Below are 26,655 nucleotides of genomic sequence, written 5' to 3' on the forward strand. Positions count from 1 at the left end.
GTCCTTCTGAAAATTCATTAGCATTTTAGTGTGAATTTCTCCTAATGCACACATTTCTGTATGCAATTTTGCCTCATGTACGCATTTTTGCAAAGCACTTTCCCCGAATGTGATACATTTCTGTCTGCTACTTTCATTAATCTGTGTGTTTTTATGCAAACTTTGCCCCCCGGAATATGCACTTTTGCACACATTACCTGGCTGAAGAACTGCATTGCAAAACTGGGAGAAGTACGAATTTCAAAGGATGGCTGAGTTTCAGTATTGTTTTGGAAAGTGTGAAATAAATAGGTTTGCCTTTAAACACAAACTGAATCAAATTTCCCTGTCCCCCTGCTGCATAAACCTGTGGCCATGATCACATAATATTTCTATGCAAGCCATGACTTCCTCATAGCGTGGCTGCCGCTGGTGACAGATGCAGGAGGTGCTGGAGGAACAACGATGTTGCAAGCCTCTCTTCTGGTTCTCAGACCTAAATCTGCTAGCTTGAAATTTTCGCCCTTTGCATTTTCCAGAGGTAAGAGCTAGAATCAAAGGCTATTGGTCCGATTCTATCTGAGCAACCCTTGAAATTGCATCACAATATTATTATTATTATTATTATTATTATTATTATTATTATTATTATTACAAAATTGCTTCACAAACTCACAAGTCCACCACAAGGGGGCGGTGAGGTGAGCTCTCCCTCAGCCCTGCTTCTTCTGTGGGAAAAGCAGATTTCAGTTTACAACAGGGTAAGTTTTCTGAAGCTGTGTCTGAGCTACTGTCCTCCCTCTAGTCTAATGCAACAGGAAATGAACGGAAGTGCCATGCCTGAACGCTACATATATTTTCATTTGGGGGCCATTTCATTTTACTGAATGAGCAATGCCCTCTAGCATCTAAGTTAAGGCTATTTCATTTGAATAAATATTCATTATAATATCAACTCAGCTGCTTATGTCTCCTCTAGGTAAAGGTAAAGGGACCCCTGACTGTTAGGTCCAGTCGCGGACAACTCTGGGTTTATGGCGCTCATATCGCTTTACTGGCTGACGGAGCCGGCCTACAGCTTCCGGGTCATGTGGCCAGCATGACTAAGCCGCTTCTGGTGAACCAGAGCAGCACACGGAAACACCGTTTACCTTCCCGCTGGAGCGGTACCTATTTATCTACTTGCACTTTGACATGCTTTTGAACTGCTAAGTTGGCAGCAGCAGGGACCGAGAAATGGGAGGTCACCCCGTCACGGGGATTTGAACTGCCGACCTTCTGATTGGCAAGCCCTAGGCTCAGTGGTTTAGACCACAGCGCCACCAGGGTCCCTCCTCTAAGTTTGTTTTAATTTTTTTTTAAGATCCAAGTTTTATTTATTTTTTAAAGAAACATAATATAGCTCTAGTATCTTTGGGGAAAGAGAGAGTGGTCTAGATTTTTTCTAATTGCATTTAGATTTTTCTATGCCACTTCTACTCCAACAGCCCTCCAAGGACCTCGGAAGAGTGAACATGAAAACAACATAGTGAGCTAGGATAAAGAGAACAGTATGGTTCATATATCATGGTAAGCCAGAGTATGGCTTACCATGGCTGCACAGATTTCTTGGCTCCCATTTTGCTCCTCCCTGGGTGTTTTGGGTTAAGGCAGGATGAGAAATAAACCAAGGTTTATGCATTCATACACCACTTCCTAGTAAATGTTGATGAAGTAGAGTAGAAAATAAATATCAAAATAGCAGCAGGTATATTAATAATTATGTATGCGGAACAATCTCCGAAACAGATCTTAAAAGTGCCATCACAAAAGTCTGCACAGAACACATCGTAAAATAAATGAGCCGTCCATTCCTCAAGATCATGTTCCACTTTTGCTGCCATTTATCTTTCTACATCAAAAGTTAGCTGTGATTAAGGCTGCATTCCTAACAGTGCCAGATTTGCGTATAAGCTAAACAAGCTATAGCTTAGGGCCCCATTCTCTTGGGGACCCCAAAAAAAATTAAAGGAAAAAAACTGGATGTACATTTCCAAAATATAAGATAAAGAAACAAATAAAATAAAATCTACATACAGCAACAGTGTTTTGTGTTGTGTAGGCTCCTATGATGTAAGTATTGAGCCCCGCCTGCTAGCCTGCTCCCTAAAATATCACTGGTTTGCTCATTTCTATATATAGGGTGCCTGCATTCTGCATGGACTGGTTGCACAGCAACATGTGCAAATGGCTTTAGATACCTATTAGGTCCATATATTGCCATATAGCATATATTCAACACAAAAAACAGCGACAATTTGTTGTTGGCAAAGGACAGCTGGACATATAAAGGGCCGCATTGCCTTCAGTAGCTTAGGGCCTCATCAAACCTAAATCCAGCCCTGATTTCTCAGGCTTGTGACTCGGGTTACAACTTAGCTTGGAGCCAGTCCCATTGAACTCAATGGGGCTTGCTTCTCACGGGACATGCACAGGATCGCACAGCAAGGCTGCAGTCCTGTGCAAAGGTAAGTCCCACAAGACACAGTTCCTTCCATGCATTGGATTCTCCTGCATGTCTCATCAAAAGCAATGCAGCTTTGATTCCCTACACACTTACCTGGGAGTAATCACCACTGAATACAGTGAGACTTCCTTTAGAAGTGTGACTACTTCAGAGCAGATGTGTATAGGAAGGACTGCACTGGCTAGCTCACCAAAATTCATTTCTTCCACTGGGATGTACAGGGCAATCCTATACACACCTAGTCTGCATAAGTGTGTAGTCTTGTTCATAATTTAACGTTTGCATAAATTCACAATTTAAAACGGAGCAGAAATTTCCTTCCAAAATAAATTTGGTTTCTTTGCTGCAGTGAGTACAAGTGATGTTTGTCAGCATACAAGGAAACATACCTTTGCTGGTTTTTCTGTCTTGGGCTGAGGTTCCTACACAGGCATCTGGCAGCTCTGAAGCTTTGGGTACTAAAGAGCTCGCAAAAGCACCGTGAGTGACAACTGTCTTAGTTCTCTGCCGCAGCAGATCTTCTGCTTCCTGTGGAATAAACAGGAAGCTCAAGTGTAATGAGGCCCAGTTGCATAAAAACTACATTCTCTGCACCCACAAGCTGGCCCCTGCTCTCTAGAATGGCGGCGAAACATTTACGCTGGGATTCCTAAGGAAGAATGAATCGATAATTAAGGATGCCCCCAGATTGTCAATATTTTCTGACAAGGATTCAAGTGCATTCTGGGAAATTTAGGGTTGTGCAATTAAAGTGGATTACAGCTCAGAATAGGCAGATACGTCCTTTTTTGTTTTGTTTTGTTTCTCCCAGCTTCTCATTCCTTCAGTCATCAATTCTCCACATTTCTACATCAGTTTAGATTTGTTTTTAAAGTCCTCGTGAAAATTTGTCAGCGTAATTTGTCAGGATTTCTCTTAATATGTGCCTTTGCAAGCAATTTCCCCTAATGCAGTGCATTTTAATTTCACTAATGTATGTATTTTTATCTACACTTTTCCCAATTTACACAAATTTTGTAGACATTTGGTTGGAGAACTGCATCACAAAATTCAGCTTCAAAGGGCGGATGTGGTTCCTGTTTGCATATTGTGTAGGAACGTGCAAATTACATACGAGCACATTAAAATCTCAATCACACCAAATTTCTCCCCATGCCTAATTTAAACTGTTCTACTGTCCTAACACAATGAATCCACTTTTTAAAAAATGACTTTCTGCAGTTAGGAAAGTGACAAGGATATGCATTGAAAAGTGTGGAATGAACAAATTACTGAGTGGAAAGATTTAGAAACACTCCATAAGAAAATCAAGATAAATACAAGATGACTACTCACAGTCATATAACAGCCCTGCAAACAAATCAAAATGAATTACCCAATAAAGACTGAATATGATTGAACGTTTACATAAACTTGTTAGGATGAATGAATGAATAAGGGATGTTGCAATCCGACATCTGCAGGGCACCAGTTTGGGGAGGAAGGATCTAAAGCAGCCTCAAACTCAGCCTCCAGATGTTTTTGGCCTACAACTCTCATGATCCCTAGCTAGCAGGACTAGTGGTCAAGGATGATAGGAATTGTAGTCTCAAAACATCTGGAGGGCCAAGTTTGAGGAAGCCTGATCTAAAGCAGGGTTTCCCAAACTTGGGTCTCCAGCTGGTTTTGGACTACAACTCCGCAACTAGCAGGAACAGTGATCAGGATGATGGGAATTGTAGTCCAAAAACTGCTGGAGACCCAAGTTTGGGAAACCCTGATCTAAGGGGTTACCCTTCCTCAGTGACTTATAGGGTTAAATATCTGTGGATGCTACTGGTGCATATTTGAAGGGTGGAAGACCAAAAATCATACCTACATTTTTTTACCATAATTGGTGTTTGTTTGTTTTTTAATCATTCTGCAGCATTTCATAAGTTCTTGCAAAACTTTGTACCAGTGATATATTTGTTTTGCTTGCTTTGCATATATGCTACCTGGTACTTTCCATTGTTAAGCTCATGCTATCTAAAAACTACTGTAGTTCCTTTTTCACTGAAGCTTTGTATACTTGTGCAAATGTACCAGAAGAAGCGTGCACTCACAGTTCTCTTAGGTAAATTTGCTTTTAAATGTGAGCAGAATTGAATTTTTCCCCAGCTTACCCATTGACATCACTTCTGCCCAGTGAAAGTGGACCTTCTTCCTAGTCCGAGAGTCACTGCTCTTAGAAGGTGTGGATTTTACCAGGGAGGTATAATCCGCACCTTTAAGACTCTTATTTTTGTTGGCTTCATTCTCTGGGAAGTTGTCTTACCTGAGCGTTGGAAAGAGGTGGGCTCCCGTCCCCTTGCAGCTTGGGCTTCTCTTTCGCTTCCCTGCTCGCCTGCTTGCTGTTGGTGCAGTCCTGCTTGAAATATTTCCTCGGCGGAGGTTTGGGCTTTGAGGACCTGGGTTTCCTAACAAGGATCTCTGCCGACCTTTTTGTATTTTGCAAGAGGTGACCGGCTTCTTTCAACATTGGTGGAGAGGAATCCTTCTCCAGGCTTGTTCTAGAGGAAGAATACAAGGAGCCAGGCTGTCTTGTAATCGGTGCATCAATGCTGTGTCCTTTTTCTTTCATATCAGCCAGCTGGTAGGGAAGGCCGTTGCCACATGATGGCCTGGGGTTGTAACTGCTGTCACTGCTGGAACGGATCATAAGCTTTTGGGAGCGGTGGCTGGAATGAGCATTATTCCTCTCTGAGTATTTTTCACATGGAGGTCTCTTGTGCCAGCTGTTCTCCAGGCTTTTAACACCTGCATTCAAAAAACAACAACAACAGTTTTTGAGTGAGGAATAAGACAATAACCAGAATCTAAACGCCCACACAACTAATTCTGTGCACCTGAAGAAGCTCTGGAGTTATTCCAAAACCACAACAGCTTCCCTGCATGAGCTGCACTTTAAATGAAAGAAATAAAAAAACAACCCCAAACCCTCTGGATGACTGCAAATTTCAAACCTACATGGCAAACCCAGTGCTTTTTTTCTGGAAAAAGGATGGGAAAACTCACTACAAAGTTTGTTTGTTTGTTTGTTTTGTTGCAGGCCCAGTCACAGTGCCCCCCCCCCTACAAAGCAGAGGAAAAACCTGTACAGCTGCAAACTATAAACATTTCCAAACCATATTTTCAAAGGATCTGCTTACTCAGTGTCTCTGGTGACAAATACGTGACAAAAAGACACCACTCTGCTGCAAAGTCCAGCAGGTCTCAGTGGCTCTTCAAAGAACTCCCAGCTGATGAGCCTTACGGAGCCAGTTCATCATGGGATATGATTAATAATAATAGTAATTATTAGTAATTTATTTATACCCCACCCTCCCCAGACAAGTGGGAGGCTGACACCAGGTATAAAAACAATTGATTGAAATACAACTTAAAAACAAGATTCAAATATGACATTAAAACATTAAAATGCAGCCTCATTTCAGTAGAAACTCAAATCAAAAACTTTTTGGGGGGATGAAAACGTCAAGTCTTCACCAAGGCCAACTATCCAGACTGGTCCTACATGGGCCAGAAAAAAGCCAGGGAAGTCCCCAAATAGGAGTTCCATCACAGAAAGAGAAAGGAAAAAGGAAAGAGGGGGAGGGGATCAAGTTGATTCCAAGCCAAAGGCCAGGCGGAACAACTCTGTCTTACAGTCCCTACAGAAAGAATTCAGATCTTGCAGGACCCTGGTCTCATGAGACAGAGCGTTCCACCAGGCTGGAGCCAGAGTTGAAAAGGCCCTGGCTCTAGTTGAGGCTAATCTGACCTCCTTAGGGCCTGGGACCTCTAGGGTATTACTATTTATGGACCTTAAGGTCCTCCGTGGGGCATACTGGGAGAGGCGGTCCCATAGGTACGAGGGTCCCAGGCGTGATTAAGGCTCCTTCCACCCTTTCGCTGTGATTAAACAGGCAGCCTCCAGCAGGCGGTTGATTAAAGATTTTCTAACGGCAGTCCGAATTCTCTCCCACAAACATGTTTCGTTAGGAAAGCCTGGGATCTAGAGTGATGCTCCTCTGTCCAGTGGTAGTCCTGATATCTGATATTGCCAAACTCTAGAACTTTCAGGGGTGAAGGCCCACCACATATGATAGCAGGACCGTCTGGAGTGACCTCCCCTCCAAAAAATGGGGGAGATGGACTTCGAGATACGATTCAAGTGGGCCAGCGTCAGAAAATGCATTCAATTTTTAATAAATTCTAAACCAATTGGGATTTCCTTACCTTCTGTCCGCCACTGGTACCTCTCCCTTTCAAACTTGTTGCTCTCCACCGCTTGTGAAATAGCCTCCTTTAGCTGCTGTTCAGAAACCTACAAAATGTCACAGATCACAGAGCTACTTGTGGAAGCTGGAAAGTTTGGCTAAAGACTGAATTTGGTTCCCTTTTCCTGAATACCTCTCTTACACAAAGGAGCCCCTTTTCACTCTAGTTTCTGTTGACCGTTTTATCAATTTTCTTTTTGTGATTTCTGAAGCACGGCTCCCCCCCCCCTTCATTTTTTTGCCCACAGTGTATTGACTTTTTTTTTGCTTCAGAAATCATGGAATCATAGAATTCTAGCGCTGGAAAAGACAGCGAGGATCATCTAGTCCAACCCCCTGCAATGCAGGAATCTTTGGCCTAATGTGGAACTCAAACCCAGAACCCTGAGGTTAAGAGTCTCATGCTATGGACTCTAAATGGAACTAAGCTGAAATAGCACAGTAGAGCAACAGAGACATCACATGAGGTCACTGACTACATAGTTTGGCTCAAAGAATATGTAGGAGGTTTGGGGTTTTCTAATGCGGCATTTGACCAGATACTTGCATCATACATAAAACCCAGAGGGTTGTATCTAGCTCAGTTCTACTCAGAGTAAACCCATTGAAATTAATAAGACTAAAATGTTGTTGTTTAGTCGTTTAGTCGTGTCCGACTCTTCGTGACCCCATGGACCAGAGCACTCCAGGCACTCCTGTCTTCCACTGCCTCCCGCAGTTAGTAGCTTCGAGACTGAAATAGCCATGTCTATCACTTTCAATGGGTCTACTCTGAATAGGACTAACACCAGATACAAATCTGACTTGATAAGAGGGTGTCTTTGGTGACATATACAGCATTTCCTTTTCCTGCCACCTACATTTTGGGGACCCTGAAATTTGAACTGTTATGGGGGCCCCTTCACAACCAGCAACAAGGTCTGGGTAGCCACCATTACCGGTATGTTACTCAATTGGGTTGGTCCACAACAGATCACAATTTTTTAAAAATAATAATAATAAACTACCCCATCTCCGATTAAAACTGCTGGACTGGATTATCTTGCAAGTCAAAGTCCCTGTTGTGAATAAAAATTACCTAGGCCTTATACAGTAGTACCTCGGGTTAAGTATTTAATTCGTTCTGGAGGTCCGTTCTTAACCTGAAACTGTTCTTAACCTGAAGCACCACTTTAGCTAATGGGGCCTCCTGCTGCCGCTGCGCCGTCGGAACCCGATTTCTGTTCTCATCCTGAAGCAATGTTCTTAACCTGAGGTAATATTTCTGGGTTAGCGGAGTCTGTAACCTGAAGCGTCTGTAACCCGAGGTACCACTGTGGTTTTTGTGTTACTGCGACATTCTACCTTTACAACATCTGCACTACTGACTCTCAGACTTTGGGGTTGTTGAAATATATACCATAAAAAATTAATCAGTTTGAGATGTGAGACTCAAACTAGAGCAAAAATTGTTAAGCAATGTGGACTCAAGTTGCTTCTAGGGCCCCTCCAGGATTGGGGCCCCCTAAGCTTAAACTCCATTAGTTTCAAAGTAGATCCATTCCTGGCCACCTGCTATCGAGACTCAAAATGTCTTATATATATAGATTGCTAGGAAACAATTCTAAAGTGAAATCATTTGAATAACTGCTTTCTTTTTTTACATCCAGGAAGCTAAAAGCCACCAGATGACAACATGTAAAGCATTTGAGCTGCTGCTTAATGGCACTTCACTCACGAGGATTAAAGACATACAGTAAATGCAAATGACTGTACATAAACCCTGAGCACTTACATTTTAAAGGGAAAAAAGACGCTGCGAAGAACACCCAATTTGCAGTAGAAGAAAAGCTTCACCTTTTCCACATCCACCACATAGACTTGTAGAGTTGGAAGAGGTCCCAAGGACCATCTAGTCCATACCCCCTGCATGCAGGAATTTCAATGAAAGCATCCATGACAGATGGCCACCCAACCTCTGCTTAAAAACCTCCAGTCTTAGCTCCTTTGCTTCTTCTCCATCATGGGGGTTCCCAATGCATGTTGTTAGCAACCCTATGAGGGTAAAAGCATCTGGAGAGCGACTCCTTTGGAAGGTAGTGCAACCTCCTCCTTTGGAGGTTTGTAAGCAGAGGTTGGATGGCCATTCTGCCTTGTATGATCTAGGTCAGAGTCTGCATTGCAGGGAAACACTGGTCTGCAAGTGGTCCAACTGGAGAACATGCTTGACCAAAGGTGTCATGGGCTCTGAAGATGCTCGAACTCAGGGAGAAACATGCTAAGAGGAAGGCACACTTGGCAAATCCACACTGTGATCAACTCCTGCCCAGAAACCTGTGTCCCCACTGTGGAAGGACGTGTGGGTCCAGAATTGGCCTCCACAGTGACTTGCGGACTCATTGTTGAAACCGTGTTTATGGAAGACAATCTTACTCGGCTACAAGTGATCGCCAAAGAAGAAAGAAGAAGAAGGACTAGATTACCCTTGGTGGTCCATTCCAACTCTACAATTCTACAATTTTATGACTACAACCACCACCTCCAATGGTTGGCTAAGTTGGCTGGGGGACCTGATGAGAGTTGTCGGTCTATCAAGGTTGATGATCTCTGGGCTCTTTGTGAGCCTGCCCCATATGGCATCCCACCAGGGCCAGATTTAGGTTTGATGAGGCCCTAAGCTACTGAAGGTAATGGGGCCCTTTCTATGTCCAGCTGCCCTTTGTAAACAACAAATTATCACTTTTTTGTGTTGAATATATACGATATGGTAATTTATGGACCTAATAGGTATCTAAAGCCATTTGCACCTAACAAAATACAGTGGTACCTTGGGTTAAAGATGCTTCAGGTTACAGACACTTCAGGTTACAGACTCCGCTAACCCAGAAATAGTACCTCGGGTTAAGAACTTTGCTTCAGGATGAGAACAGAAATTGCGCGGTGGCAGTGAAGCAGCAGCGGGAGGCCCCATTACTGGTACCTCAGGTTAAGAACAGTTTCAGGTTAAGAACGAACCTCCAGAACGAAATAAGTTCTTAACCCGAGGTATCACTGTATGTATTTTATCAAAGTACATCCAGTTTTCCCCCCTTTAAATTTTTTGGGGGCCCCCAAGAGAGTGGGGCCCTAAGCTATAGCTTGTTTAGCTTATACGTAAATCCGGCACTGTATCCCACCAGAACTGCAGTTGGGATATCTTCCTAAGCAATAAAGAGTTAAAAACCAGGCCTGGACTATCAATGCCACACCAAACCCAGGCTGTCCATTGGGTCCTCTTAGACAGGAAGAGCTATAAAAGGTAACAAGGTCTTCCCGGTTGTGACTCCATGGCTCAGTCCTGACACTCAAGCATCATCAGAATATGGAAGCTTCAAGCTTACCTGAGGATCAGGGTGTCTGCTGATGATAATCTGCACAGCGCCAGGATTGCAATGACTTAAAACTGCATGGACCTCATTAAGCGACATGTTCTGAACCGATGCCTCATTGATTTCCACTATTTCATCTCCGCACCTTCCAAAATGGATAGGGGGGAAATTTACATATTTCAATCCAGAAGCCAAGATGTGATTACCGGTATTTATTTTAGTAGACATTTACAAACCCTCCAAATGTCCCTGTTTTCAAAGAACAGACCTGGATTTACAAAAGCCATGGATTTAAGCTTGTCAGTGCAACTTTCCCACTGTTTTGCCAAACGTAAGAGTTCTTTAGGCAATAGTGGAGGGAAGTTCAGTGGTTTTATTGAATAGCAGACTTTAATACATGCACAAAAGGCAGCCTTTTAAGAAAAAATAGAATAGCATGAACAAGATAAACTACTTCCCTATTCTCCTATTGGGAACACCAGCAACTGATAATGCAGACCTTCCAAGTGTCCCTATTTTCCAGGGACAGTCCTGGATTTACAGAAGCCGTCCCGGTTTCTGATTTGATCCCGGAATGTCCCCCTTTTCCTTAGGACGTCCCTGTTTTCATCGGAGAAATGTAGGACGATATGGAGTTATGTGACCCCCAAGCCAAGGAGATTACTAACTATACAACCTTTAGAAGATATCTGAAGGCATCTGTTTTTAATGTTTTAGGTTACCCTGCAGATAGGCAGGGTATAAATAATAAAATTATTATTATTATTATGGAATAGGACGTCCCTATTTTCTTCAGGGAAATGCTAGAGGGTATGCATTTACTATTGATGCCCTAAATCAGGGCGGTCCAACTTTTCATACCAAGTGAGCCACAACAGTACTTTAACCCAGAACCTAGGGGCCACACACAGCCTTGTTGTGTGTGGAGGTGAAGAGCAAGGCAAAAATTTGTTTTTGTTTTTTTTCAAAAAGACTTTTAGTTATACTTTTCAAATTTAAACATTTCATTAGTTTTGCAATCAATTTTGCATTTCAAAATTTGACTTCCTTCCCCCTCTTACTGTGGTTCCTTAAATTTATTTTTTTAACATCTTCTGCATATCCAAATTCATTTGACTTGCTCATTTAATTATCTACTGCAAATATATACTCTTATAAGACTGCAGGTTGTGACAATAATCCTGCTAATGTTTTTTTATCTGTTTACAATTTATCTGTAAATATTCAATAAACCATTTCCATTCTTTTATAAAAAGTTTGTTATCTTGATTTCTCATTCTTCTGGTAAGTTTTGCCATTTCTGCACATTCCATAAGTTTTTGTGTCCATTCTTCCTTTACTGGGACTTCTGCTTCTTTCCACTTTGGGGTAAGTAACATTCTTGCTGCTGTAGTAGCATACATAAATAAATTTCCGTACAATTTAGGTAGTTCTGTCCCACAAGGCCAAAATTTGACGCTCCAGTTTGTTAAGGGTGCTGAGGGATGTTAAGGTAAAGGGACCCCTGACCATTAGGTCCAGTCATGGCCGACTCTGGGATTGCGGCGCTCATCTCGCTTTATTGGCCGAGGGAGCCGGCGTACAGCTTCTGGGTCATGTGGCCAGCATGACTAAGCCGCTTCTGGCAAACCAGAGCAGCGCACGGAAACGCCGTTTACCTTCCCGCCGGAGCAGTACCTATTTACCTACTTGCACTTTGAGGTGCTTTAGAACTGCTAGGGTGGCAGGAGCAGGGACCGAGCAACAGGAGCTCACTCCGTTGCAGGGATTCAAACCACCGACCTTCCGATCAGCAAGTCCTAGGCTCTGTGGTTTAACCCACAGCGCTACCCGCGTCCCTCTGCTGAGGGATGTTAGGAGACTACTATTTGTCTCACAGAGCTACAATTCGCTTTGTATCAACCCCTCTTCCCAGGGAACTCTGTGAATTGTAGCTCTGTGGTGGGAAAAGGAGCCTCCTAACAACTCTCAGTGCCCTTAAGAAACTACAGCTCCCAGAATTCTTTGGGGGTAGCCATGGTGGGTCCCAGAATTCTTTGGGGGGAGCCATGGTGGTTTAAAGTGGTATTATCGTGCTTTAAATGTATGGTGTAAATGTGGCTTAGGTGGCCTACAATATACAGTATTTTTCTATGTATAAGACAATGCTTTTTGCTTAAAAAAAATAGGGAAAGATTGGGTGTCATCTTATAAATGGATAGTGAATGCAGAGGGGGGAACATGCGATTAATGGCAGCAGCAAGCAGGAGATTGGCAGCGGCGACTGGGTGGGTGATTAGCTTGCTGGCGATTAGCTGTGGCTGTGACAATTGGGCAGGCGATTGGCGGCTGTGGCAAGTGGAAGGGTGGGTTGTTGGTGGCAGTGAGCAAGCAGACAATTGGTTGCTGCGGCGAGGTGTGCGATTGGCAGTGGCTGCGGCAAGCGATTGGCAGTGGTGGGCATACAGGTGAGCGATTGGTGGAAGTGACCTCCCCCACCCCACCCCCCCAAAAAAGCTAAACAACTTAATTTCTTAATTTTGGGTTTAAAAAAAAATAGGGGTCATCTTATACATGGGGGCATCTTATACACGGAAAAATATGGTAATTCTATTTTCCTCCCTTTTAGTCTCTCAGTCTGTAATGGGGCAGAGGGAGATAGAATTAGGCTGCAAATGACTAAGTCCCAGAGGGCTGCCTGCCCAGGAGAATATCCCCGAAATACACAGCGTGTGGAGGTCGTGCAGGTCTGAAACACTCATTCATCCTTCACACTTTGGTGACTTCTACAAACTTTCTTCTGATGCGCCTTTAGCTGCAACCAGACCTGCCGTGTGTGATTTGTCAAGTGTGTTGCACCCACAGTTTCCTTCCTGCTTGCTTAGCCTGGCCTTTCACTTTGGGGGTAGGGGGGGTGAGTGTTGCTTAAGCACTTCCAGCTTAAGCACAGAAGGCTGAAAGAGCAATGTGGTCCAAGCCCTTCATGGTATATGCAGCACAATTTAGCTTGCTAATGTGCAGCTTCTCATACCATTCTAGGAAGTGTGCATGTGGTTTTTAAAAGCACCGGCAGTTGGGGTGGTTTGAGAGTGGTTGCTCTGTTGTCCCTAGAAAATGTGTGTGTGTTACGTACAGAGGCTGTTTTGGAGTCAGTCCGGTGCAAGATTGTTGTGTAGACATGCCCTTATCGCTGCCATGTGTGTGGAAGGGAAGTGGGGCTGACACCATCAGTTTTGAGGTTCTCGTATTAATTTACAGTGGTACCTTGGTTCTCAAACGCCTTGGTACTCAGACAACTCAATGGTCTCGTTTGATCAGGCATCCCCAAACTCAGCCCTCCAGATGTTTTGGGACTACAGTTCCCATCATCCCTGACCACTGGTCCTGTTAGCTAGGGATGATGGGAGTTGTAGTCCCAAATCTGGAGGGCCAAGTTTGGGGATGCTTGCGTTAGATAGCAAAATTCATGTTAAATTGCTGTTTTAGGGGTTGTTTTTAAAAATCTGGAATGGATTAATCCATTTTGCATTACTTTTATGGGAAAGTGTGCTTTGGTTTTGGAACGGACTTCCAGAATGGATTAAGTTTGAGAACCAAGGTACCACTGCAGAAGGCCCTTTAACAGCTTGGGCCCAAGACTATCTAATCACTGAGGTCTTGGGGAGGGGGTCTCTGTCCTCCATGGCTCAGGTGCATGATTCATAAGTGTGCATTCCGTGTTGTGGACCAGGCCTGTGCAGTCCCCTTCCGACTGAGATTGTACAGGCCCCCTCCTTGCTGAACTTAAGTGCAAATCAAATACTTTCTGATTCCAGTAGGTGTTTAATGTTCAGTTTTATGCTGACTTTTTGATGTTTTATTCTGTGTAGTGTATTGTTTATGTATGTCACTTAGAAATGCTAACGGTTAAGCAGTATGTCAATGCCTAAAATGAATAAATGAAAATCGACTGCAAATATAGGGCTATATTTTCTCTTCATATTTTCTGTAATTAGATTTCCTCATGTATTTTTTTTCAACTGCAGCCCAACAGTTAGTGACTGCCTTCTAAAGAGATGTGAATATTCTCTCTCTCTCTCTCTCTCTCTCTCTCTCTCTCTCTCACACACACACACACACACACACACACACACAGAGAGATATCTGCTGTTGAAGCTATTCAGTCTCAACATACCTGAGCCTTCCATCCATGTGAGCTACAGAGCCTGGAGAGAGGGCATGAATGAATATTCCTGATATACACTGAAAATAAGGGATGCTGCATAATCCGATGCCCAAACCCACGCCAGCCTCTGAGGAAAATATATCAGAAAGATGCAAAACAAAGACAATCTGTTATGTTTTTTGAATTATATAAACTGTCATTAGATGAAAACTTTGAAAATTAGATTGGTTTCTTCCCTTTCTGTCTAAATCGGGTGTGGGGAACATCAGGTTTGGGGGCCAGATGTGGCCGTCTGGGTCTCTCTATCCCTTCCTGCCTTTGGGACTATCCCTACTCTTGAGGCCATACCCCTCCTTCCCAGATCTCACCCCTCAGTGGCCCTCCTCCTTGCTTGCTTGGAGTGTTTTTGCCTTGCTGGAAGTGCCTTTAAAATGTGAGGTTGGTGCTTGCCTGGCTGGAGAGAGGTGTGCATGTAGGGACGTCCATCATTTGCAAGGCCAGAATGTCTACTGTATAAAGCAGGCATAGGCAAACTCGGCCCTCCAGATGTTTTGAGACTACAATTCCCATCATCTCTGACCACTGGTCCTGTTAGCTAGGGGTGATGGGAGTTGTAGTCCCAAAACATCTGGAGGGCCGAGTTGGCCTATGCCTGGTATAAAGGAAGGAGTCACATCTGTTGCTCAGCCCACTTTTGAAAACTGACATTTGGAAATTACGTTTAAGATGTCCTCACCCCTTTATAAACACTGGCAATTTCCCCCTCACCTTGCCCTACTCCTCTCAGAAGACTATGACTTATTAAATCTGTTTTGGGGCAAATACTTGGCACCCCCACACACACCCAAAGGGGGAGTTTTATCCAACTACTCAGGGACGCGGGTGGCACTGTGGGTTAAACTACAGAGCCTAGGACTTGCCGATCAGAAAGTCGGCAGTTCGAATCCCCGCGACAGGGTGAGCTCCCGTTGCTCGGTCCCTGCTCCTGCCAACCTAGCAGTTTGAAAGCACATCAAAGTGCAAGTAGATAAATAGGTACTGCTCTGGCGGGAGGGTAAACAGCGTTTCCGTGCGCTGCTCTGGTTCGCCAGAAGTGGCTTAGTCATGCTGGCCACATGACCCGGAAGCTGTACGCCGGCTCCCTCGGCCAATAAAGCAAAATGAGCGCTGCAACCCCAGAGTCAGCCACGACTGGACCTAATGGTCAGGGGTTCCTTTACCTTTTATCCAACTACTCAGAGTAGACCCCACTGAAATCAATAGACTTACGTCAGCCAAGACCATTCATTTTGATGGACTTATAAATTATGGAAGTAGTATTCTAAAAGATCTGGAAGGCACAATGGCTACCATGGAATTAAATCATACTTGAATTCAAGGGTAGCCAACATTGTGCCCTCCAGGTCTTTTAGGATACTACTTCCATGATTTTTGACCATTGGCCATGCTGGCTGGGCCTGATGGGAGCTGTAGTCCACAACATGCAGAGGACACCTCACTGGCTATCTCAATTCAATTGAATTCAATGCCCAAGAAAGATCACCGATTTGGGGAAACGCAGAGCTGCTGCTTCTGTTCCCTTGTGCTCTGTTACTTCTAACACTCACCTTTCTTTAGGGAAACTTCCATAATGATCCTGTCATTGGGGTTGGCAGAGTTCAAGGTGAAAGTGGTGCCTTCCGAGCCAAAGGAGCTGTTCTCCTTGGTGATAGACATGCTGGTGCTCAGGGAACGGCAGAGATGGGAGGATAAGTAGCTTGCGGCAGAATGTGGGGTGCTGAGGCTAGTCCGGACCGTGAGTGTGAGAAGACCTTTCTTGGCCTGCTAGAAACAAGGAAACAACATGAGTTGTGTGTGTTATGTATATAAAGAGAGAGGAAAAGGAGCAGACCCAAGCATTGGGTAGAGTGAGGCAGCTGCCACAGGGAACAGATTGGGGGGAATGAAAGGACAGCAAATTGTTGGGTTACTTGATATAGTATTCTTGTGTTTTTTGCTGCCCGGAAAGTGGGAGAACGTGCTTGTGCCATTTTCTGTCTCAACTGCAAACAAATCTGTTCTTTTATATTTTTCTCTGTTTCTCAATTCTCCCATCTTATGTTCCAGTGTCCACATTTTCAGGTCAGTTTGTGATTTATTTTTAAAGTCCTCCTGAAAATTCATCAGCATTTTAGTGTGCATTTTGTCTAATAAACACATTTTTGCAAAGCAATTCCCCCTAATGTGATGCATTTTTGTATGCTGTTTTCACTAATATTTTCATTTTTATGCACACACTCCTCCCCCCCCCCCAGTATACAGGTTTTGGTACTCATTACGTGGCTGGCAAAACGCCTTGCGAAATTCAGAGCTGCACAACTTTTGAAGAACTGCTGTTTCAGTTTGCATATTTTTTTCAGAAAGTGTGAATAAGATCACATTTCTGTTTCAACCCTAGTCTTGAGTGCCAAACTAACTTGGATGACCTTCTGTACTCTGCACCATGACCTGAGTGCGTGTGTTGGGCAAGAGGAGGGGCAGGACTTCAGAGATGGACGTAACCTTGAATTTCTGCAGAGCTTCATGATGTGTGAGTCCGTGCATTGATTCTCCATTCAGTTCCAGGATTTCATCCCCTGTTAATTGAAAAAATAATAATCCTGTTAGAGAGCCTTAGCTTTGTTTATATGTAACACCATCACTCCAATAGATGTCACAAACGAAGATTCAGAGCCATTGTGCATTTTCAGTTTCCACTCAGCATAAATGAGTGTGCGCACACACAAACAGACACATTGCAAAGAAGATACAATACACAACAGGATGTATTTATTCTGTTTCACAGTTACCCACTTGTTGTGTGTCAAAGCCCCAAGCCACCCCCATGAGAATAAAGGACACAGAATTTTAGGTTGGTGTTAATGGGCAAAATTTAGGCTGCAACTTTATTGGTTACAGAATGTGAGCGGTATTGGCTTAGGCATTGGCATCAACAGACTATATCTGACTCCTGCCCGCCTTGCAGGGAGTCTGGTAAGGGTAAACCACCAGTAGAGGGAGCCTCGCCAATGTGGATCGACTCAAGCACCCCCTGGGTTCCCGCTGGGGTCGTGGCATGGCCCTAGCCCACTCCCCAGGCTTCGGACGAGATCCACACCCCTGGATCCCTTTAACAGAATACCCCAAGCATGGAATACCCCTGAGCGAGTAATGGCCACCCCTCCCCTCCCCCACACCTCGCTATTCCAATACCTAACCGCCAAACCTTACAAAGTTGTGACAATTGCTATGAGGTAGGTGAAAACCAAGTGGCCGGTGCCAATTTGCCAAGTGGGAAAAGTCCTACCAGCCCCTTAACAGCGACCAACTGAAGTCCATAGCAAGGCTAATGACACAACCTGAACAAAGGTTGTGGGTCACAAACAAAGATTAAAAACCACTGTGTATTTTCAAACAAACAAACACACTGCAAAGACGATGCAATGCACAACAGGATGTATTTATTCTATTTCACAGATACCCACTTGTTATAAAAAGAAAAGGCCAGTCTGCATATACAGAAGCAAAGTTCTCCCACCTTCTTGCAGCCTTCCATCTGCGGCGGCAGCTCCTCCAGGAAAGATAGTCTTCACATATATGCCAATGGGGCCATAAATACTGTCTTTGCCACCCACAATGCTGAAACCAAGGCCCTAAGGGGAGGATGCATGAGGAACATGTTTAGTTGATGAAAGGGTTTTTAAAAGGCTTTCCCAATTAAATGTAAATGCTGCACATTACAAAGGTCTTGCCATTATTTTATTTTATATTTTGGCCAAAGTTCTTGAGCTTTCTTTATCTTTGCCCAAAGTTGTTTTTGAGCTCAAAAAATCAAAGTTTTCCAGCTATTTTTATGGAAATTCGCCAAAATCTGCACTTCTGACATGGGTTGCCATACATCCAGATTTTACCAAATCCCAGCTATGTCTGGGAAATTCCATATGGCAATGCTATCCCACCCAACCCTCAAAAATACAGATGGGAGAGAACTCACGAACTGATAGACAAAACCTACAATTTCACAGATATGCCATGAGTTTCACTGAGTTCAGTATAATGACTCTGAGATAACTAAGAATACAATTCCAGTCCTACTAAACAATGTGTTGGCCATGCTGAATGGAGCTGATGGGAGTTTGAGAACGGTTAACGATGCCTTCCTACATCCCTCCTAAGTCTAAGCCGTATTGCTTAGCAGCCTCTTGGAAACCATTCCTGCCCAAGCAGAGAAGACACATGATTAAAAATAGCACCTCACCTTCCCTTGGCCTTTCATTAAAACAATATTGGAGATTACAGAGGCTTGAAGACCACACGTCGCATGCATCAGCTGGGCTGTACTCAGCGACCGCGAAGACCTGGAAAGGGGCTGCATATTCAACGAAAAGCAACAGGTCAATGCCACTTGAAAGGATAGGAGACCATGGATGTTATGACTAGGGGTAGGATACAAATAGGGTTTAGTTTGAATTTTAAAGTGAACCTACTCAATTCACACTTTCTGAAACAGTAGGAACACTGAGGTCCAGCTCCGAGGGCCTTCTGGCAGTTCCCTCACTGTGAGAAGTGAGGTTACGGGGAACCAGGCAGAGGGCCTTCTCGGTAGTGGCGCCCGCTCCGCACAATCGGAACAAATTTCAGAAGCCAAAAAGGCGTGTTGGGAAATGCAATTTTTGAGCTGCCTGGCCCCGAAATGGCAATTTGGCATTCTGTTTTGGCAACTATAACCCTGGTTTAAGGGGGTCATTTGGTGCCTAGATTAGTTATTTGAGTTTCTAGCACTGCTCGCATCATTACTGACAATTAGTCACTCAGGCTGGAGCTGAGAGGAGTTATAATTCGAGAACATCTGGAGGCCACCACATTAAATTCCCCTGCTCCTACCAAGAGAGTCTTTCCTCGTGGTACCTAGTGTGGCTTGAACTGGAAACATTATGCACCACGATGCATATGCTCTACTACCGAGTTACAGCCAGACTGAGAAGATAATGCCTGGATGCTTAGAGACGCTGTGGGCAGCCTCCTCCATGCATGGATGGCTTTGGGTTCATCAGAGACATTTAGTTAATAAAGTAAAGGTAAGGTAAAGGACCCCTGGACAGTTAAGTCCAGTCAAAGTTGACTATGGGGCTGTGGCACTCATTTCGCTTTCAGGCCGAGGGAGCCAGCATTTGTCCTCTGCACTTGAGCATGGCTGATTCATGTTCAGCTTGTCATCTACTACAGTCCCGAGATCCTTTGCACATGTACACTGGTGCCTCGCAAGACAAAAAGAATCCGTTCCGCGAGTCTCTTCGTCTTGCGGTTTTTTCGTCTTGCAAAGCAAGCCCATTAGTGGCTTAGCGGATTAGCGCTATTAGCGGCTTAGGGGCTTAGCGGATCAGCTGATAAGCGGCTTAGCGGATCAGCTGTTAAGCGGCTTAGCGGCTTAGCGGATCAGCTGATAAGCGGCTTAGCAGATCAGCTGTTAAGCGGATTAGCGGCTTAGCGGATCAGCTGATAAGCGGCTTAGTGAATCAGCTGTTAAGCGGCTTAGCGGATCAGCTGATAAGCGGCTTAGCAGATCAGCTGTTAAGCGGCTTAGCGGCTTAGCGGATCAGCTGATAAGCGGCTTAGAAAAAGGGAGGGGGAACCCCGCAGGAACTCGCAAGACATTTTCGTCTTGCGAAGCAAGCCCATAGGAAATTCGTTTTGCGAAGCACCTCCAGAACGGAAAACCCTTTCGTCTAGTGGGTTTTCCGTCTTGCGAGGCATTCGTCTTGCAGGGCACCACTGTAGTAGGGCAAAACCAAGTAAGGTAAAAGGTAAAGGACCTCTGGACTTTAAGTCCAGTCAAAGCTGAATATGGTATTGCGGCACTCATCTCGCTTTCAGGCCAAGGGAGCTGGCATTTGTCTACAGACAGCTTTCTGGGTCATGTGGCCAGCAGGACTAAACTGCTTCTGGCGCAACGGGACACCGTGACAGAAGCCAGAGCGCATGGAAACGCCATTTACCTTCCCGCCACAGCGGTACCTATTTAAATACTTGCGCTGGCGTGTTTTTTAACTGCTAGGTTGGCAGGAACTGGGACAGAGCAACGGGAGCTCAGTCCGTTGCGGGGATTCGAACTGCCAACCTTCTGATCGGCAAGCCCAAGAGGCTCAGTGGTGATTGTTCCCTTGACAGGAGGGAAATTGGTAGCCATAAAGCTATACACCAGCTGTTCCCTGCTAAGCATAGCTCTGCCTTGTTGCTGCTGCCATCTGATGGATTTCCTCTTACGTTTACAGAGGCTCTTCCTGCTGAGGTGTCCAGCTGCTGAGAGAGAGACTTCCTGTTGCTGTAAAGTGAATGGGACTGTCTGTACCGGGAGGCTGATTTCTTTGCCATGGGGCTGTCAATTTCCCCTATCCAGTATGGACTCACACCTGTTAAGAATAACACACAAGAGAAGGTATGAAACAATCAGGAGTGTATTACAAGGATCAGAAGATAAGAGAGAAACTGCAGCACTGCAAGTGTTTCCAGATTGACATTTTCAAGGCAGATATGGAGGATGGAGAGGTGTGCAGCCCCCTCAATATTCCTTAGTGGGGGGCTCAGCCCCCCGAATATTGAGGGGGCGGAGGAAGCCAAACTGCCGAGCTGAGCACGGCGCAGCATTAATAATAATAATAATAATAATAATAATAATAATAATAATAATAATAAATTTTATTTTTACCCCACTCTCCCCAGCCGAGGCCGGGCTCAGGGTGGCTAACAACCAATAATAAAAAGAAGTTGGTTGAAATACAACTTAAAAAACAAGATTAAAATACATTAAAACATTAAAATGCAGCCTGTTGCAAAGTCACACTGGCCTGCGCACCAGCTACTCCCGACACCAAGCTGGCTGGTGCAGCCTTCCGCTAGGCCTCATGCCAGGCTGTGACGGTCTCCACAGCATCTCCTGACACCGTAGGGACCAGTGCGGCCTAGCAGAAGGCTGACCTGGCCTACATGGCATTGGAAGGTGTGTGTGTGACATCAAACATGAGCAATGCACACCACCCCAATCTTGGGTGCCACCCGGCACCTGTGGAGGTGTGTGTGTGTGTGTGTGTGTGTGTGTGTAGAAGCTAGCCTACTGTACAAAGTTAAAATTTCCCTTAATTGCTCCACCCACTATGGACTCTGGCCTTGCCCACCATGGGCATCTTCAGCCTCAGTCCTTCCTCCCCGCACACCCATCTGCAATATCACCATGGCAACGTCTATTATTATTATTATTATTATTATTAATTTTTATTTATTTTTTTCAGGTTACTTGTTGCCTTCTAAAATGCATCTCCAGCTGATGTACTTATGCAGTTTTAAAAACAACCACCCAGTTCAGCAAGGCAACAATTATTCTGCCCTGCCTTAGGGTGTTGTTTGCCAGGATTACCAAGATAGCATACGTGGATTGCTTTTGATATCCTAAAGTGCTATATAGTTCTTTAAATTCAGATAGATTTAAAAATGCTGATCTTCAGCTAAAGAAGGCTCCCAGAGAGGTTTGTCAATCACTTAAAAAAGAGAGCCTATAATCTAAGAAGGCACAATACAAAAGGAAAATGGATGTGGGGAGGAGGAGGAAATAACAACATTAAGTGTTAAAATATAAATTGCCGCTAGAACTTACTGGCTGAATTGCTGCGAGTCCTCTGACATTTTGCTTTTGTCTGTAGAATGGAGCCGTTGTGTATGTCCTGTTTAACAGGCTGTTCTTTGCGAGAACAAACTGAGGATTCCTGGAGTGGGGAGAAATAGACTAGCTTAATCTTTTAAGGGGGCAATGTTTACTCTGAGCTTGCCTGAATACGCTGGAGCTGTCTCCTGTCTTGGCGTGCAACACCAATAATACCCCTCACCAAAATGGCAGAGCCATTTGTCATACCCATGCAAGAGATTCTTGAAAACTTTAGCAGACTTGGATGATGAGTCCCCTATATGTTACATAATTTTTAATTAGGGCTAAAGAATCTTTGACTAACAGCTCAGAGCAAGCTTAGTTTTAACAGCTATGTGGCGGGCCAGAAATGGGAGAAGGGTGGCTCTTTTCAGTATGAACATAGGAAGGTAGGAAGCTGCCTTATACCATTAAGTCTATATAGCCAAGCATTATGTACACTGACTGGCAGTGGCTCTCCGGGGATTCAGGCAGGGGACTTAAACATCCCTACCTGGAGATGCCAGCAGCTCTGCCACTGAGCTACACAGCCTTTCTCATAACACCTGTTTCTGCCCCTGCTGAATGCCTGCCTGGATTCCACAAACCCCACATTGATAGACATTGCTGTTGGGCAGCCATGTATCCCACCCACCCACCTCCTGCCAGGAATGCCCTTGGGAATACTTGCTCCTGTTTTCAACATCTGGATTTTCAGAAAATCCCATTGCAACCTGCCATCAAGATTTATTGTCGAATGGCAACTTCCCTTTTCCCCACAGCAGAGGGCGCTTTTGTTAAGTTACTCAAACACTGTTGCTGGGTATCTTCCCCTTATTGAACACTTTGGGGGGATGAGATGTAGAAAAGCACAGAATCCTAGAACTGTAGAGGCGGAAGGGACCCTGAGGATCATCTAGTCCAACCCCCTGCAATGCAGGAAGACAGAGCTGTCCCTTACGGGGATCAAGGTTGCAACCTGGGTGCTATCAGCACCATGATCTAATCAACTGAGCTATCCAGACTGATAATCACCTTTCTTTCCTGCAGTGTTCTCGATGGTTACTTTTTGTTAGTGTGGCAGCTGTGCCACTAAGAGCTCTGGGACAGGCAGAAATTCAAGAGAAGATATTTTTCCCCCAGTGTGGCCATGCCACGGAGAGGAAAAGCACGCCTCTTGAATTTCTATCTTCCATGCAGGTATTAAAGGCACAGGGGTGGAGGTTGAATGTGTGTAAAGGTAAAGGTAAAGGGACCCCTGACCGTTAGCTCCAGTCGTGACCGACTCTGGGGTTGCGGTGCTCATCTCGCTTTATTGGCCAAGGGAGCTGGCGTACAGCTTCCGGGTCATGTGGCCAGCATGACTAAGCCACTTCTGGCAAACCAGAGCAGCGCACGGAAATGCCATTTACCTTCCTGCCGGAGCGGTGCCTATTTATCTACTTGCACTTTTATGTGCTTTCGAACTGCTAGGTGGGCAGGAGCAGGGACCGAGCAATGGGAGCTCACCCCGTCATGGGGATTCAAACTGCCGACCTTCTGATCAGCAAGCCCTAGGCTCTGTGGTTTAATCCACAGTGCCACACCTTCCCTAATACCAACCACCTTGGGTCCTGTTTGTGGTGCTGCCCAGTTGTTCCCTGCCACGCATAGCTCTGCCTTGTGGTTGATGCTGCCATCTGATAAATTTCCTCTTACATTTACAGCAGAGACTTGCAACAGGGCCTTGTAAGTGGTGGCTCCCCTCTTTGGGGAATGGCCTACCTGGTGAAGTGTGTCTGTCTCCATCATAACTGACTTCCAGGAGGATTTTTTTTAAAAAAACCAAAACATTCTGGTTTACACCCAGACCTTTGAAGACTGAAAGCTACTCTTCCTGGAAACCTTGAAATTATTTGCTCTGAGAATGTGTGACTTTATGTTCATGCCATCAGAGTCCTTCCAGGAGGACATATCAGGGCCTCTTATTAGGAAATGGCCCCACACCAGTAATCACTAGAGATCACTCGGTGCTCCTATGGCTATTGCTAGGCACTGGCCTGCTTTTCCCCCTCTGGAAAAAAAATAAGGAATAACAAGTGCTACTTGCCTCCCCTTTGGCTGAAGGAGCAAGTGGGCAGAGACAAAAAAGAAAAGAGGAAGGAGGAGTCATGTAGGGCATCTTGCCAAAGTCTCCCCCCCACACACACACACCTGCAGACCTGTGGTCCTCCTACCAGGAGGTCTCTCCCACATACCTTGTTAGCAATGACTAAGTTTACCAAGCCTTTTGCCGACCGGATGAGCGATTCCGCTTCTTTGCTGGAGAGCTCCTTAAGAGATTGTCCGTTGACAGTGAGAAGTTCGTCGCCAGGGCTTAGACGGCCATCCCTTTAAAAACAGCATCAGGTACACACTATAATTGATGTTAGAAAATACAGTGGTAGCTTTGGTTTTTGAACTTAATCCATTCCGGGAGTCTGCCCGACTCCCGAAACTGTTCGAAAACCAAGGCGCGGCTTCCGATTGGCTGCAGGAGCTTCCTGCACTCAAGCAGAAGCCATGTCGGACGTCTGGCTTCCAGGAAAAACATTCGCAAACCGAAACACTCGCTTCCGCGTTTACGGCGTTCGGGAGCCGATTTGTTTGACAACTAACCCATCTGAGAACCAAGGTAAAGGGGCCCCTGACCATTAGGTCCAGTCGTGGCCGACTCTGGGGTTGCGGCACTCATCTCGCTTTACTGGCCGAGGGAGCTGGCGAACAGCTTCTGGATCATGTGGCTAGCATGACTAAGCCGCTTCTGGCGAACCAGAGCAGCGCACGGAAACACTGTTTACCTTCCCGCCGGAGTGGTACCTATTTATCTACTTGCACTTTGACGTGCTTTTGAACTGCTAGGTTGGCAGGAGCAGGGACCGAGCAATGGGAGCTCACCACGTCACAGGGATTTGAACCGCCAACCTTCTGATTGGCAAGTCCTAGGCTCTGTGGTTTAACCCACAGCACTGCATTTATTTGGAACTGGAATCACTTCCCTGTGGCTGCTTCGTTCCCTGAAGCTCATGTAACTTAAGAGATTTGGAGACTGCACAGAGGTTCATTTGCCCCTTACCAAACAATGCCCCTCACCCCCCACCCCAACCAGGTGATGCTGGAATGGGGCATAACAACACAACCTGTAAGTGAGAGCACTTAATGTGTTGTGTTATTAAAATACTGCTCTGGCTGAGCTGCTGTGATGTCATGCAATGTTCACCAATGTTCCAATTTCTGAGTATCAGTGTTTGCAAACCTCCACACAGCCTGTGCACTGTGATGAATCATGCAAATAGATACATACATGCATAATTAATTCCAATAATAGAATTTATTCAGTCCAGAATTGTGGATTGTGATATTATGCTAATGTCCTTTGTCTATTTTGAGCCTTGGCTAGAAGAGGTAAATTAGAAATATGAGTAATCAAATACATTCATATTCATCATCTTTAAGCAAAGATGTGAAGTACCTCTGGGCAGCTCCTCCGTCAATCACGTGGCTAACTGTGAATTCTTTTCCAAAAGCAGAGCAGTTGGGAGTCCTGGAGACTTGAATTCCCAGCCCATCGGTACCCGTGGCTATGCAGAGCTTCCAAATGCAGCTGTCCTGGTTTGGAAGATTTGGAACGGTATTTAAGGTAAGAACTGATGCTTCTCATGAGGCCAGCTATAACATTTGGATAGCCTAAAAATAGGTGGGCTGGTGTATTCATACAAATCAGAAGACATTCCCTATCCCATGCAATCTTTGAATCTGCATCTTAGCAGATACATTCCCCCCCCCCAACATTCCTCCAATGAAAATAGGGATGTCCTAAACAGACAAACGGGACGTTCTGGGATCAAGCCAAAAACTGGGATGACTTCTGTAATTCTGGGACTGTTCCGGGAAAATTGGGACATTTGGAGGGTATGCAGATAGTGTGGGGTGTTTGTGCTGTGGTCCTTGATAAAGTTGAGCTTTTTTGTTAGTACTTTGTCTCTCAAACGAGGTCTACTTGATTTGGAGAAAAAGCCAAGATGGCTTTTGTGGTATTGTGACTCCTTGTGGGTCTTTAGGGATGTTACTTAACTGCACATTTCAGTATTTTTGACGTGCCCTCTGGCAGCAAAGCAGTTTGTTTCATTTTAGTTCCCTTTCTGTTGGTAATTGGGCCCAGGAAAGTCTCTGAAGGAGCCTAGCCTTGTTCTAAAAACGTTATTGCTGATATGTAGGAGAATTTCAGCCTCTGATCTAATAAAGTTTTTACACATTACTGTTCCTTTTTAAAAAACCTGCAGTTTATTTCTTTCTGCTTAGTTGCACTTTTTTTGTGATGATGGCATTATTGGTGTTTCTCTTTAAATAAAAATAAAAAATCTGCAATGTTTTATGGATCAGTTTAGTTGCTTAGAGAGTGATGCTGATACTGCCAAGGTTGTACGAGACAGCTGCATATTCCTGCTTTGCAGGGGGTTGGACTAGATGATCCTCAGGGTCCCTTCCAACTTGACAATTCTATTATTTCTTTTATGGACAAGTCATACTTCAAAGGTATGAATTCTCACAAGCTTTCCAGCATCAAACACTAAATAGCACTACACACCAACTTTTGTTCCTTCATAGTCATTCCTATATCATCTCTTATCAAAACATTTTAATACAGTTTTGTACTGCAAACAGGCGATGTTAGATGCCATTATCTT

General features: G+C 44.7%; 1 protein-coding gene across 7 annotated transcripts in view; it reads right to left on the reverse strand.

The window, feature by feature from the left end:
• Positions 1-26,655, reverse strand: part of IL16 (interleukin 16) — a 68,212-nt gene that overhangs the window by 10,625 nt on the left and 30,932 nt on the right. For 6 of the 7 annotated variants that reach the window (XM_081838714.1, XM_081838715.1, XM_081838716.1 and 3 more), the window contains 13 exons: positions 25,440-25,576; positions 24,187-24,319; positions 21,923-22,031; positions 20,539-20,684; positions 18,533-18,643; positions 17,813-17,927; positions 16,798-16,871; positions 15,864-16,080; positions 14,266-14,383; positions 10,125-10,257; positions 6,725-6,812; positions 4,782-5,263; positions 2,875-3,013 (listed from right to left, as the gene is read on the reverse strand). In XM_081838714.1, the coding sequence (XP_081694840.1) occupies positions 2,875-3,013; positions 4,782-5,263; positions 6,725-6,812; positions 10,125-10,257; positions 14,266-14,383; positions 15,864-16,080; positions 16,798-16,871; positions 17,813-17,927; positions 18,533-18,643; positions 20,539-20,684; positions 21,923-22,031; positions 24,187-24,319; positions 25,440-25,576 (2,002 nt within the window). The remainder of the gene's footprint in view (positions 1-2,874; positions 3,014-4,781; positions 5,264-6,724; positions 6,813-10,124; positions 10,258-14,265; positions 14,384-15,863; positions 16,081-16,797; positions 16,872-17,812; positions 17,928-18,532; positions 18,644-20,538; positions 20,685-21,922; positions 22,032-24,186; positions 24,320-25,439; positions 25,577-26,655) is intronic. The other variant, XM_081838719.1, reaches the window with a different exon arrangement.

This window comes from Podarcis erhardii (assembly GCF_964252035.2).
Source record: "Podarcis erhardii genome assembly, chromosome: 14".
Lineage (NCBI taxonomy): Eukaryota > Metazoa > Chordata > Lepidosauria > Squamata > Lacertidae > Podarcis > Podarcis erhardii.